The following is a 14,200-nucleotide window of genomic DNA, read 5'->3' on the forward strand; positions in this document are numbered from 1 at the left end:
CACACTGGATCTCTCAGAAATCTCTGCGCTTTGCTGGGCATTAGGTTATAAATTCATATTAACCTTACATTCCAGAGGACACATATCAAGAGGGTACCATATCCCCAGGCTTCCAAATGATGCCCCGGGGACAGTTCTCTTTTGGGTGGCAGTACCATGGTGGGTGTGGGCTTACTGCTCTGAAAAGGTTCACCTGAGAAAGTTAGAAAAACGCGACAGGAGTCTACAGTCTTTAGAAATGGTCACATGAAATGGCCCAACTTTCCGACAGAGGGAAGAGGAAAGAGCCTGTCCCTTTCCATCAAAAATCAGGCATCGACTACAATTCTAACCATCTCTGATTCCCCATAGCATGGGCAGGTGAGGTCTGTAGTCTGGCGAAAAGGATGATGGGGAGTTGGTTGGTGGAGAGGACCTGTAAGTCATGCCTGTCTTCAAATGCTGGCTGTTCTCTCTACAACGTAGAATGTTTAAGTCACTTTTTTGCTAGTCCGCAACACCTTTTCAGGATGCTGAGATCTGAGTCTGTTATGCCCTCATTCTAACATGTATCCACCAAGAGATGTACAAGAATATATAGATATGTATTATATCCCAGACCTCCAAAAGTCACAGCATCCCTCTGACACTTTTCTCAGGTGGAATTATTAAACAAACCCAAACCAAGAGCTGTCCGCTAACCCACAGCAAATGCAAAGAAATGCAACAGTTTGAATTTTTCTCATTCCCGTCTTTATTTTTCTGATTCTCCAGTTTTTGAGGCATTAAAAGACACGTGGAGCACAGAATAGACCAGAGAGTAAGAGCACTGTCTGTTCTTCTGGAGAACTTAGGTTCGAGTCCCAGTACCCACTTGACAGCTCACAACTGCCTGTAAATGCAGCTCCAGGGTATCTGCCGCCCTCTCCTGGCCTCCTTAGCGCATGAGGTGCACAGACATACATTCAGGCAGAGCACCCGAATGCCATTTAAATAATGATGTAATAAAAAAAAATTGAAAAACCCATATGGGTGGCTTTATATTCCCGGTGCCCATACTGCATGTTAATTCTGTTGAGGAACCCAATCCTACCTCTAGTCTCATTAGGAAACTTAAATTTGTGAAAATGCCTTTTGTGATCTACAAGAACACAAATGCTAATATTGTAGGCATAAATATAGATAATATATTCATACACACACACACACACATGCACCTAAACACCTTAGTTTGGTACGTGACATGAGTTAATGTCTAGAGTGCATTTTTAATCTCACTGGTATAAGCAAATCAAGGAAGACCACCATTTTATACCATATAATAAGCCTGGCTCTGAGATTTTAGACAATCTCTGGGAGTCTCACTTTCCTTGTGTATGAAATATGGATAATAATAGTATCTATCTATGGAGCTGCGAGAATCAAATGGATTAGTTCATGTGCAAATAGTTAACCTTAAAAGAGTGTGTGGTGTGTAGTCATCTCACAAACAGTTGATATTAATATGTACTTGTTGGTACTACATAGAAAATGGGAGCTTCTTATGTTTCCTATGTTTTGGATATTTTTCAATAGATAGGAAATGGATTAAACTAGCCTTTTCTTTTTGATGAAGTTTTAAACCATTTATAGAGTTGTCCAGAGCAGAGGTCCAAGTGGTGTGAGAAGTCACCCCTCAAGACAAGTGGTGCCTCACCTGGGCTCGGGGTACCAGCTGTACTTTAAGTAGTCATCATTTCAGAGAGCAGGTGAATGAGCTCCCCCGGCGGGGCAGGCATGCAGAAACAGATGAGAATATCCGCAGCCATCCATATTCCCAAGATTGTGCTGTGGGGAAATTCATCAAGTAAGAGACCTGTGCAATTCTCTCGTCCTGCCCTAATTCATACTTATTCTTCTTTTGTACCCTGTTGGCTACATTCGGCTTGCCTTTGAAGTGCTGTGTGTCTGCAGATTGATACAGAAAGGAAAAGTTTGACCTAACGATTCTCCTCAAATGGCTTTTCAATATTTCATTTATTGTTTCGGCCTCATTGCTTTTCTCCCTTCTGATCATGCACAGCTCTTATTAGGTTTACTGGCCTTCCCTACTCAGATTGATTTAGATGAATTTCTGGATCCAGAGGCAGCCCACTTATACATTTATTTTTTGCATCTTTTCTAATTTTTCCATATCAAGCTTTCATTCTAAATGCACCATGGGTATTAAGACTTAGCACTCTTGATCTCCCCAGCAAATATTTGCCAGGTTGTAATTTTTTTTATTTGTTATCAACAGCCAAATTTAAACAAGGCCAATCTTATTCTAATTTGGTCTGCATAAACCCTACTCTTGGTACTTAGAGAAAGTAAATGTTAATTTCCAGTCCTTTCTTTGATATGTGTTATTCCCCCATTTTCTCATGCATTTTTAATTAAAAAATAAACAATTTGGGGTCAGTAGTTCCTACATTTGGACTTGAATGTTAAACAGAATGTATTTTGATAGGAACATAAAAATATATGGAGAGGGCTGGGTTTGGGAGCCAGTGAGGAGATCTGTTTGGAAGCCTGTTCTTCTTATCCTATTCTTTGTTACAACCTCAGGGATTCTCCAGAATGTTCCAGCTCCTTGACAGTGCCCTGCTGCTGCAGTGACCTGAGTCGTGGGGGCTGTCTTGTCTGAGGGTTGGCACCTGTGGTGACCACCTGCAGTAGCAGATTGCATTTGAACTGCTAGGGGTGTGTGTGTGTGTGTGTGTGTGTGTGTGTGTGTGTGTGTGTGTGCGCTAACTGTAGGAACAGGATTGCCGTTTAAGGGACAAGGTAGGTATTGGGGGGTATGCTGTTCAGCACATCACAATAGATTTTCTCAAACTTAATTCAAAACACATATGCAACCCAGGCTAGCCTGAAAGTTGCTATGCACCTAGGCTATCCTTGAACTTTTCCCTGCCTCAGCGTTCCAAGTACTGGGATTATGGACAGACCTGGATTCAGAAGAGATACCATAGTCAGATGCTACATTCACATTTAAGTCTCTTACTCAATAGCTTGCAACAGTACACAGCAATGGCCCCATTCTCTTACAGGTCTCGGTTGACATTGGGATCCATGTTCTTAGCATGTGGCTGCTATTGACTGTTATATCAGCACTTCTTGTTACCATTTTACCAGGGGACTCTGGGTACTACATGGTCTTCATGTGTCAGCTCAATCTGTGCCTCCTCCAGGGAGCTTTCCATGACTGCTCTGATACAAGATGCTCCGTCACTCAAACCCAGTCACCAGCACCCTGCTGCTTCCGGGCCCATAAAGAGGCGCTTATTAGGACACAGCCAGATCTTCTTTATCCATTTTGTCTATGGCTGTTTTTGAGGTACTGTAGCAGAAGTGTGACAGAAATCACATGACCTAAAAGCTGACATTATTTACTTTCTGGCCCTTTCTTAGGGGGAAGTTCGTTAACACCCGTCTTGAGCTAAGAGGGCCTCACTGTCCGCCTTTCAGTATGGCCTGAGATAAATGTTTCTTATTTTGTAGTTTATGAAAACTCTTTTAAATTCAGCATAGACTTTTAGTATTTGCCAGACATTTTGGGCACTGAACAAATAATCACAAAATTACACTTGGAAATTGGGGTGAGTCTGGGCAAAGAACAAAGAAAGCTCAGGAAGCAATTTTATTTTCAACAGCGCACATCCATTTATTATTGTTGTCTTGTGGTTGCAGAAAAGCCCCCCCCCCAGGAGTTTTGCACCCAAACCGCCCCCTTCCAAGAGGGAAGTATTACTTGTGAACCCATCTCAGCTTAAGAACATACATCTTGGAACTGGGGAGATGGCTCAGTGGGACAGAGCACTTGCTGGGCAAACGTGAGGATGTGGGTTTGGATCTCCAGCACCTGTGTGAAAAGCTGGGTGTGACTGCTTGCTTGTAACCTCAGTACTTGGCATGATGCAGGGAGAGAGGAAGATTCCTGGGAATGGGCTAGCTGAAATACTGAGTTCCAGGTACAGTGAGAGATCCTGCCTCAAGGGAAGAAGGTGAAGCATGCTAGAGTAGGATACTGAAGGTCCTCTTCTATACTCTGCATGTGTGTGCATACCACTTCACACATGAATATGCATACATCCACATAGCACCACAAAGACAGACACACATACACAAAGACCACATGTCTCATGAAGTTTCTAGGAGGAGACGTGAAGCTGTAACAATTCAAAACTCATACAAGGATCCAAATATGCGCATGGAAGTGGAGTCTGGCATTTATTTCAGTACTTAGAGGAATCCTTTTGAACACTTAGTTGTTCCAGTGTGCACGTGTGTGTGTGCGCGCGTGCATGCGTGTGTGAGAGAGAGCGAGAGAGAGCGAGAGAGAGAGAGAGAGAGAGCGAGAGAGAGAGAGAGAGAGAGAGAGAGAGAGAGAGAGAGAGAGAGAGAGAGAGAGAGAGAAAGAAACATGGCTTGCATTAACGTCAGACTCTTTGACCTAGTGGTGTAAAGCTAGGTTCACTGGTCTCTCTTCCTGCTTGCCTAGCGGCCAGCCCATTCCCAGGGTGGAGTACACAGAAGAAGAAACTAAAACTTGGGGCACTGTGTTCCGGGAGCTCTCCAAACTCTACCCCACCCACGCTTGCCGAGAGTACCTGAAGAACTTCCCCCTGCTGACCAAGTACTGCGGCTATAGAGAAGACAACGTCCCTCAACTGGAAGATGTCTCCATGTTTCTGAAGGGTAAGACTGTGCAGGCTGCCCTTCCCTATCCCCCATTCCCGTTCGTTTTTTCAGGGACACAACGGCACACCAATAGCCCCTTTTCTAAGAGGGAAAAGTAGAGACTTAAAAACCGGAGCACTGATTCCACAGTGGACTCTTGGCTGGAGAAATGGGTTTGGCTATCTATGCAGCTATGGGCTTCCTACGGTCTTTCTTTGAGGCTTGTTATAAATGGTAAGCCCCAAAGGGTACCTGCAAAAAATACCAGCTTTGAGCATCTTCTGAGTACAAACTATTACTTATTACTGGAGGTCCTACATTTATGATCAAGGAGTTGAAGGGGTGATATTCCTTTTGGGGGCTTCTGTTCCCTTGCCCTTTCCAGTTGTTGGAGTCCACCTGAACTGCTTGGCCCATGGGTGCTGCTTTATACCACTCCAGCCTTTTACCTCCGTTGTTACCATGCCATTTCTTTTCTTTCTTTTTTTTTTTTTTTTTGCTTTTCGAGACAAGGTTTTCTTTGTAGCTTTGCGCCTTTCCTGGATCTTACTCTGTAGTCCAGGCTGGCCTTGAACTCACAGAGATCCGCCTGGCTCTGCCTCCCGAGTGCTGGGATTAAAGGCGTGCGCCACCACTGCCCTGCTCTATGTTGTTTTTTGAGGCAGGGTTTCTCTGTGTAATAGCTCTGGCTGTTGTAGAACTCGCTCTGTAGTCCAAGCTGGCCTCGAACTCACAGAGATCCACCAGCCTCTGCCTCCTGAGTGCAGGGATTAAAGGTGTGCGCACTACTACTGCCTGGCTTCTGCTTCCCTCTTACACAGACCTTTATGATTTTTAAATCCCCACCTGGATGGTAACATCCTCATCTCAAGAAGCAGTATTAGATCCCATCTCTAAAGTTTATTTTTCCAAGTTAGACAACATTTGCAGACTCGGGTGATTAGGGTGTGGCATCTTTGGCAGGCTATTATGTAGCTTTTTGTTGTTGTTTCTACCGGGAATCTGCCAGACTGCCACTTCTGGCGTGGTGACACTCCAAATGCCTGGGCTTGTCTTTCATTCCACTTCTATTACCCACATTAAAGTCCCCACCGTTTTGCCACCTCTATTCCTAAGCTTTTTTTCTATTCACCACTCTGCCCATTACTTCCACCCAAGCATCCCTCTCTGAAACATGACCTGAAATATTACTTTTCCTCTCACATATTGGTTTAGAAGCAATCAGAGGCTCCCTCTACTTAAAAAAAAAATAGAAACAACTGGGATTAATAAAGTTGTTAAGGGTAGGGCTAGATTGATAAATATTTTCGGTTTTGTGGTCTAAGATGAAAAAAAAAACAAGGGAATTATGTGAGCACTTACGTAGTCATTTTAATGTGTACATTAAAGAGTACAAAAAGTATTCTAACATCATCAGGATCTCAATCTAGACTCCCCCTTTGCTTGGGTAAATGTGATATCCATCAAAAGAATTCACATAATGAGACACATAGCGAATTGTGTAGCAAACAGAATTTATTATACAGTAAAGCGAAGTACACCCTCAAGGGGTGAGAGTAGATAATGGCCAAAGAAGCCATTGTTCCAACCTATGTTGTAGGTAGGTTTCAGATTATTTCCAAGTTCTTTAGAACAAATAGCTTTTCCTGTGGGACTTTGTCCTGTCTAGGTGATTGACAGGCTTGTTTGGATAGACTCTTACAGGAGGGGACAATGGTGTGTGTCTTTGTTCTGTAAAAGAATGCCTCCTGCTAGAGAGAGATCTGACAAGGTTGTGGCCTCCTGGAGCCAGGTTGGACAGTTATTTATTAATGACCGTCTGGGGTATTTTAGGGTCTTTATATCTCCTCCCAGAAACAGAGAGATGACTCAAATCACATTCCTTTGATAAGAAATTAGACTTCTGCGCTTCCAGTTCTTGCTTTATAGTCTGTTGACTGAGAGGGAGGTGTCTGAGCCCCGTGTCCTCCAAGCTTGCTAATATCTCCCTACCTACTGAACACCAGGACACACAGGCATAGACCGGGAGCTGAATTTGGAGGAGTCTGAACTGCTCAGGCTCGATAGCCCTATAGCTGGGCCTCTGAGAGCCACAGCTAGCCCTGATCATGGAGGAGGAGCCCGAATATGTGAACACTGTCCACTACACTGCATTTGTTCCTGAGGAGAGACAGAAAGCCACTGATCAGCCTCCCTTAATTAGCACCTCGTTACATTGTGAGTTCTGCTACAGCTTAGCTAGACTCTGTTCTCCTGGCAACCCTGCAGATCACATTTCTGCTTCCCACAGAGATGTATGCATGCAATCTGTATGTTTATAATGGGATCCATTTCTCACACATAGGATTCACATTTTGCTATCTTGTTTCTCAGCCTTAGTCATTAGAATACTATCCCACAGCTTTTGCCGTATCTTTCTCCCAAGTTGCTATTTTCATGCAAGTCAGCGTAGAGTTCCATTTGAATCACTCACTGGCATATAGCAGAAACAAGGCAAGTTCAAGTGCATGGGTTCGAGTTTCTTTTAATTGACTCATTAAAAAAACCCTCCTTTATATAAAGCAGAAACTTCTAAGCCAGTAATATATACAAAGTTCTCAATGGCAAAATTTTGTATTTTTCTAATTTACATGGAATAAAGTACAAAATGTTCCTTGGTATATCAACTCATGCCCCACATGTGGGATATGCTGCCGTACTGATGTAATATAGGAAAAGAAGAAAATACACTTATCCTTTTGATACTCAGGGGAACAATCCAAGTTGGAAATTCTTGACATTAACATAATGCTGCTAGAATTATGGCTCTAGGGAGGCTTGGAAACAGTGTTATTTCTATGTTGATACCAGAATCCCAGGATGGACTTGTTTTATAAACTTAGTTAGTTGACTTTGCCTTTTATTGCTGTTTCCAACCATCCTGAGCTACACTCTCTAATAAGTTGAAGTTCTCAGAATGGGGGCCTGTACAATGCTCGCATCTGGGGAAAGCCCTCCTGGATACATCGCTAAGAGAGAGAAGCCAAAGCCAGAAAGACAAAGAGCAGATGGTCCTGTTGAGTATGGAATCTAAATCCATGGGATATACAGAACCAGGCAATAGATCAGTGGTTACCGAGATGGGGGAGTGAGAGAAACCAGAGATGTTAGTCAAAGGATACAAAGTTGCCATTATGTACAATGAGTAAATCTAGAGACCTAACTAACATAAAGACTATGGCTGGGCATGCTGCTATATAATGGCAATTTGTTGAGAGTAGATTTTTATGGTGTCCTTACCATACACATGGACCTATGCAGAGAGAAGTATATTAAGCTGACTGTTGCAATCATTTGACTATGTGTATGTTTATAAAAACATGTTTGACATTTTAAATATATGTGTTTTAACTCAAAAACAACCGTACTCCCAAGAAGAGGACAGTCAATATAAAATAACCACTTTAAAACTCCGTATTTCGATAAAACACCTTCTTGAAAATAAAACTGGGGCCACTGGTGAGCTGTAGGTTTATTTAGCTAGTGGTAGCTTCAGATTTTATTGTATTCTTATTTTCGTTCTCTACCATAAGGCAATATAGTATGTGGTGCTCCGGTACCACTTCAAATCACAGTGACTCTTTGTGGAATAGCACAGAGAGCAACAATACAGCATGATGGTAGGAGGGACTTACGCAAAAAGCCACAAAGGAAATGATTCCAAGACGCTGGTGGAGGGAGAACCTGGGCTGTGTGTTACCCAACACTGGCATGCAGAGTGGATGCCCAAGGGAAGAAACTGAGAGTGTGTAGTAAGTGCCACACTAAACTTTAATCTCCTCCTACATATTTGAGTTTTCTTATCCTAATTTGGCTTCTGAATTTAAGTCCCTAAAAATGCCTTTACCCTTCCTTTTTAATGAGCATCTTGTTCCCCTGGAAACCATCATTCGTGGGCATAAGTGTAGTATTTTAGTCACTAGAGTCCACAAACATGATGTCCGTTAATAGGAGATGTCATTCATTCGTCAGGAGTTTTAAAACCTGTATGACTTTGTTTCTGAAACATCCTTACAACCCCAAAGGGTGAAAACACGCACAGCAAGAGGCAGAAATGGTAAAGGAGCTTCTAGTTCTTAAAAGATCATTAAGAAAATACAAAAAACAAAAAACCCAAACACCTTTGTGCTAACAACCCATGGGTAGGCACTCAGGTCCCGAGGTTTGAATTTAGTTGGTTCTTCCTCTTGTCTCTTTAGAGCGGTCTGGCTTCACAGTGAGACCAGTGGCTGGCTACCTGAGCCCAAGAGACTTCCTGGCTGGCCTGGCCTATAGAGTATTCCACTGTACTCAGTACGTGCGGCATGGCTCTGACCCCCTCTACACTCCAGAACCGTGAGTACTGTATTCAGAACTAAGCTACGCGAAGGTCACAGCAGGGTAAGAGGGTCAATGCTCACTTGACTTGATTTCTTTTTTCTTTTTTTTCTTCAAGACAGGGTTTCTCTGTGTAGCTTTGCGCCTTTTCCTGGAACTCACTTGGTAGCCCAGGCTGGCCTCGAACTCACAGAGATCCGCCTGGCTCTGCCTCCCGAGTGCTGGGATTAAAGGCGTGCGCCACCACCGCCCGGCCTTGATTTCTTATTTAGCGGTGAGAACCCCAGCACTTCTCTGGAGAAGGGAGAGCAGGCTGGAGAGGCTCTTCAGCTGGTACCTCGGGCCTCTGATATTCTAGCTTAGGTTATCTCTCTCACTTTACTGCAATACTTAATGTTCTGCTTGGGCCAGTCTCTCCCTCCTTCCCTCTCTTCCTTCCTTTCTTTTTTTCTTTCCCTTCCTTCCTTCCTTCCTTCCTTCCTTCCTTCCTTCCTTCCTTCCTTCCTATATTACATCCTGATTGCAGTCCCCCCACCTTCCCTCTGCCCTGCTCTCCACTCTTCCCTTCAGAAACAGGCAAGCCTCCCAGGGGTATCAACCAAACATGGCATATCAAGTTGCAGTAAGACTAGATACCTTTCCTCATATTAAGGCTGAACAAGGGAACCCAGTACTAGGCAAAGGGTCCTGAAAGCAGACAAAAGAGTCAGAGACAGCCCCCACTCCCACTGTTAGGGGGTCCCACAAAAACACGAAGCTGTACACCCATAACATATATGCAGAGGACCTAGCTCAGACCCATACAGGCTCTCTGATTGTTGGTTCAGTCTCTGTGAGTTCCTGTAAGCCCTGGCTAATTGATTCTGTGGGACATTTTCTCGTGATGTCTTTGATCCCTATGGCACGTACAATTCTTCCTCCCCCTCTTCTGAGGGTTCCCTGAGTTCTGCCTAATTGTTTGGCTGTGGGTCTGTCTCTGCATCTGCTCCCATCAGTTGCTGGACGAAGCCTCTCTGATGATGATTGAACCTATCTGGGCTATTGAACCTCTGGTGCCTGGCTCTCCAGACAGTGCCAGGCATGGGTTCCCTCTTGTGTCATGAGTCTCAAATTGGACCAGTCATTGGTTGACCACTCTTAACTAGTTCTGAGATACCTTTACCCTAGCACATTTTACAGACAGGACAACTAGGTTGAAAGTTTTGTGGTTGTGTTGGTGTCCCAATCCCTCCACTGGAAGCCTTGCCTGGTTAGAGAAGATGGCTGGATCAGCTTCTGTATCCTCCATTGCTAGGAATCTTCATTCCTGATGAGAAAAGGAAGGGAAACATTGGCATGTAGCCAGGACACATGAGCCTCTCGTTGGGAGGCTCCCCATGGGTTCAGGAGGTTGAGGTTCATATGCATGCATCATAGTGCCTTATTATTAAGCTCTTTTCTCATCATTTTCATCAAACTCAGAAACCTATGTTATGCTCCTTCTGCAGGTTTTAGCTTCCTCCTCCTCCTCCTCCTCCTCCTCCTCCTCCTCCTCCTCCTCCTCCTCTTCTTTTTCTTTGGTTTTTTCAAGACAGGGTTTCTCTGTATAGCCCTGGCTATCCTGGAACTCACTCTGTAGACCAGGCTGGCCTCGAACTCACAGAGATCCACCTGCCTCTGCCTCCCAAGGGCTGGGATTAAAGGCGTGCGCCACCATCGCCTAACATTCTTAGCTTCTTGAATATTCTTCCATTCTGTTCATCACTCCCAGGTAGCGTGATGAAACGTTTGCTTCTTTTCTGTCTGCTGGCTTTCCTCAAAAGACTCATCTTGTGGCCCTTATATCCATTCTCTCCTTGCCCATGGGAGGGCTGAAAGTAGACAGAGAAGCCACAAGATTTTGTCATATAGCGATGTTGTGGGTGACCAGCGGCGGTGGGGATGGTGAACTGTGAACCCTTAACTGTTAAACAGTTAGCCCTCTCATAAATGGGATTGTACACTCTACAAGCGCCAGATGCCCTGTATTCTATTTACCATACTTAAAAGTGTCATACTTGTTGGGAAACACCTATATGCTTGGGTAGTTTGGGGAAGAGACAACATCTTGCTGCCCTGGGCTGACAGGATGGAGAGCAATGGTTAGTATGGAAATAGACAGGTAATAATATGACTTTAGGTGTCAGTCACACGAACAAGTGATGGGGGGGGGGTACTGTTAAGGCAGTTGGAACAGGAGGAGGATATGGAGAATCACTTGTTTTACCTTTTGCTGTGGGTCCCCAGGGTGCTCCTTGGCAGGTGACATTAGAACAGAGATCAGAACGCAAATATTTCAGGGTAGAGAATTGCAAGTCAGAAGAGCAGAGTAAAGAAAGACCCTGAGGCTGAGAGCTGCCAGGGGTGTCTGCCTCCCTGGGCTCCATTCGAATGAATGCCTCACCCCAATCTTAGGCTAATTTCTTGCCCACTGTTCTTCAAGGCACTCAAGTTATCACTTTGCTTATGATGCCGTTTGCCTTGTATAAGCACATGATTAATGGGCTGCCAAGGTCTTCACTGGGGAGCAGAGAGCCCTCAAGGTGTAAGCAGTTAAGTGGCTGATAGCCACTGAGGTGGGGAGGGATTAGAGCTGAACTTCTGGCATCCCCATCCCCCTCCTAGGCTGGCACGAGCTGCTGGCCAGGTGGGTCCCTGTAGGGTCACTACATTGGTTTTTTTTAGCTCTGTTCAGCTGCTCTGAAAGTGTTTCAGGGTAAACAAAGGTTACTTATAGGACTCCAGACATTTGGAAAAGAAATGCTTCTTAGAGTGAAGTGCTCAGAGGAGCGTTGTCAGAGTTAGAAAGGCAATCTCTAAATCTAGCCCAGAGGGTTTACAAATGGCCCTGTTTACAAATAGCAGGCACTTTGTTAGCTCTCTTTGAGGAACTGGCCCTCCTGAGACCCACGATAGCGTGCCAATAGGTATGCAGAAAGAGAGGGCCAAGAAATGAGATTTTAGCCACAGAAGTCTATAAAATTTTGGGATAATGTGTTACATTTTTACGAAAGTACTTTCAGCCAATTCATTCAGCAATATTTATGTGCAGTGTTAGCAGGGAAGAACAGCTGATTTAGAGATGAATAAAATATAGTTTGCTTTTTTATTTTTATTTTTTTAGAGCAGTTGACATCTGCCAGGGGAGATAGAATCACAAATAATCAGAAAAGAGTTTGTTTAGGGCTATTGCCTGGGTATATGCAAAGCATTAGAGGATCCCAGAGGACAGAATCATTCAGAGAGAACAGAACCAGAATAGAAGTTGGGAATGGTGAGCAGAGAGCTCATTTTTGGACAAGGTCTGGTGGAAAGAGAAAAGAAGGCTTTCCAAGTCAAGGGAAGAGAAAACACGAAGTTGTGGAGGCATGTAGCAGGTATCAGTAGCAGGTCTCATAGACCAGAGTGGCTACGGGACAGCTTACATCAGAGGTGGAAGTCATCACGGCACGCTATAGCTTACATCAGAGGTGGAAGTCATCACGGCAGGCTATAGTCATTTGTCAACACAGGACAAATGGGTTTTGTTTTTTGGGTAGGCGCTAGGGAACTGTCCAAGGTTCTGAAGCATGATCACGATCAGCTCAGGTATATTTGTGTTTGAGAAGGATGACAGGGGGAGGGACACGGGGGGGCACTGCAAAAGTGTGGAGAATAATCAAGATGGAAAGTTAGTTATGCTGCTCACATGCTCCGTATCAGGTGTTAAATTAGGGAGAAGCAGCGCAGTAGTGGGGGTGTCTATTTAATATTCTCTTAACCCTATAGGAAAAGATTTATTAGTATTTTATGACTGTAGTTAAAGACAAGGAGAGGGAGGAGAGCCCCTAAGGAAATGGTAAAGTTTTTATTGAGAAAATAAATGGCTGGTTATTTATAGTAATTACTAAGAATACTAGAAGAAGGCAGAGCTTGGAGGGATGAGGAAATGGAGGATTTGGGTTGGAATATGCTGTCTTTTAGATACTCGGGGTTGGGATTTCCCGATAAAGAAGACCTTAGTTCTGGAGTTCAGAAGTAAACATGAAGATTGTACTGTAAAGAATTGAGAACGTGAATGCTTTATAATTTGAGGATTTAGTATAATGTATTTTGATTATATTCACCCCCATCCCTCCCCATAATTCCTCTCATCCCTTTACCTCTCTTTGGTTGTTTGTATTTATAACCTCCTGAGTCCAATTTGTGCTGCCTAGTTATTTCTAGGTCTGGGGGCTATCCACCAGAGTATGATTGATATACCAGAGGCCACACCTATAAAGAAAACTGACTTTCCCTTCTCCGGAAGTCATCAGCTATCCAAAGATCCTCAGTTAATGAGTGAATCCCTACCCATAACTGAAGATGATTCATGACTCCTTCTCCCTCCATGTGAGAATGTTGATTGACTTGGTATTTTGTGCGTGTAACCCCAGGTGCCATGAGCTCATGAGTACTGCAGTTCTGTCAATGTCCAGAAGATAGTGTTTCACCTCTGTCTTTCCTGACTTCTAGAGAACTTTCCTTTCAAATTCTGGGAGTCCCGTGGGACAGGCAGACAAGAGGAGACTGAGTCACAGCAGAGGACCTGGGAATTTACTAATTTGGTGTTGTTTTTTTATCAACTCATATTTTTGATTGTGTAGTCTATGTATGTGTGTTTGTATGTATGTGTAGATGTACACGTGCAAAGGATGTCCTTGAGTACCATTCCTCCTCAGGTATCATCTACCTTGTGGTTCTAAGGCTTGTGTAGCAAGACTTTGGGGGATTAGTCTCTTCAGCCTTAATTTTATTAATATTTATTTAAAATTAGTTTGTAACAATTGATGCACATATAGGGCCCAGAATTCAAAGGGTATACTGTAAACAGTTCTTTTTTTCCCTCTTGACCTCTTGATTCACCCTCTCCATGGGGCACTCCTGACATTGGTTGCTATTATATCCTTCCAGAAATAGACTTTGCAGAATAAATTCTCCGTAGAGATCCTTTTAATCCTTGTAGATCACAAAATCCAGTCTTTTCTGAGCCCCACGGTTTGAACCCATAAAACACTGTACTTACAAGTGCCCTTTCTTGCCCAGCAGCTTGCACAGGTATTGTCTTTATGATGAAATCCCATTTTCTCAATTGAAAACTGTCGAGAGGGCAGGTTCTCCAATTTGT

General features: G+C 43.8%; 1 protein-coding gene across 2 annotated transcripts in view; it reads left to right on the top strand.

The window, feature by feature from the left end:
• The window catches only part of Tph2 (tryptophan hydroxylase 2), a 100,543-nt gene that overhangs the window by 30,995 nt on the left and 55,348 nt on the right, over positions 1-14,200 (top strand). For both annotated transcript variants that reach the window (XM_059245302.1, XM_059245303.1), the window contains exons 6-7: positions 4,502-4,698; positions 8,919-9,054. In XM_059245302.1, the coding sequence (XP_059101285.1) occupies positions 4,502-4,698; positions 8,919-9,054 (333 nt within the window). The remainder of the gene's footprint in view (positions 1-4,501; positions 4,699-8,918; positions 9,055-14,200) is intronic.

The sequence above is a fragment of the Peromyscus eremicus genome, chromosome 18 (genome assembly GCF_949786415.1).
Source record: "Peromyscus eremicus chromosome 18, PerEre_H2_v1, whole genome shotgun sequence".
NCBI classification, from domain to species: domain Eukaryota; kingdom Metazoa; phylum Chordata; class Mammalia; order Rodentia; family Cricetidae; genus Peromyscus; species Peromyscus eremicus.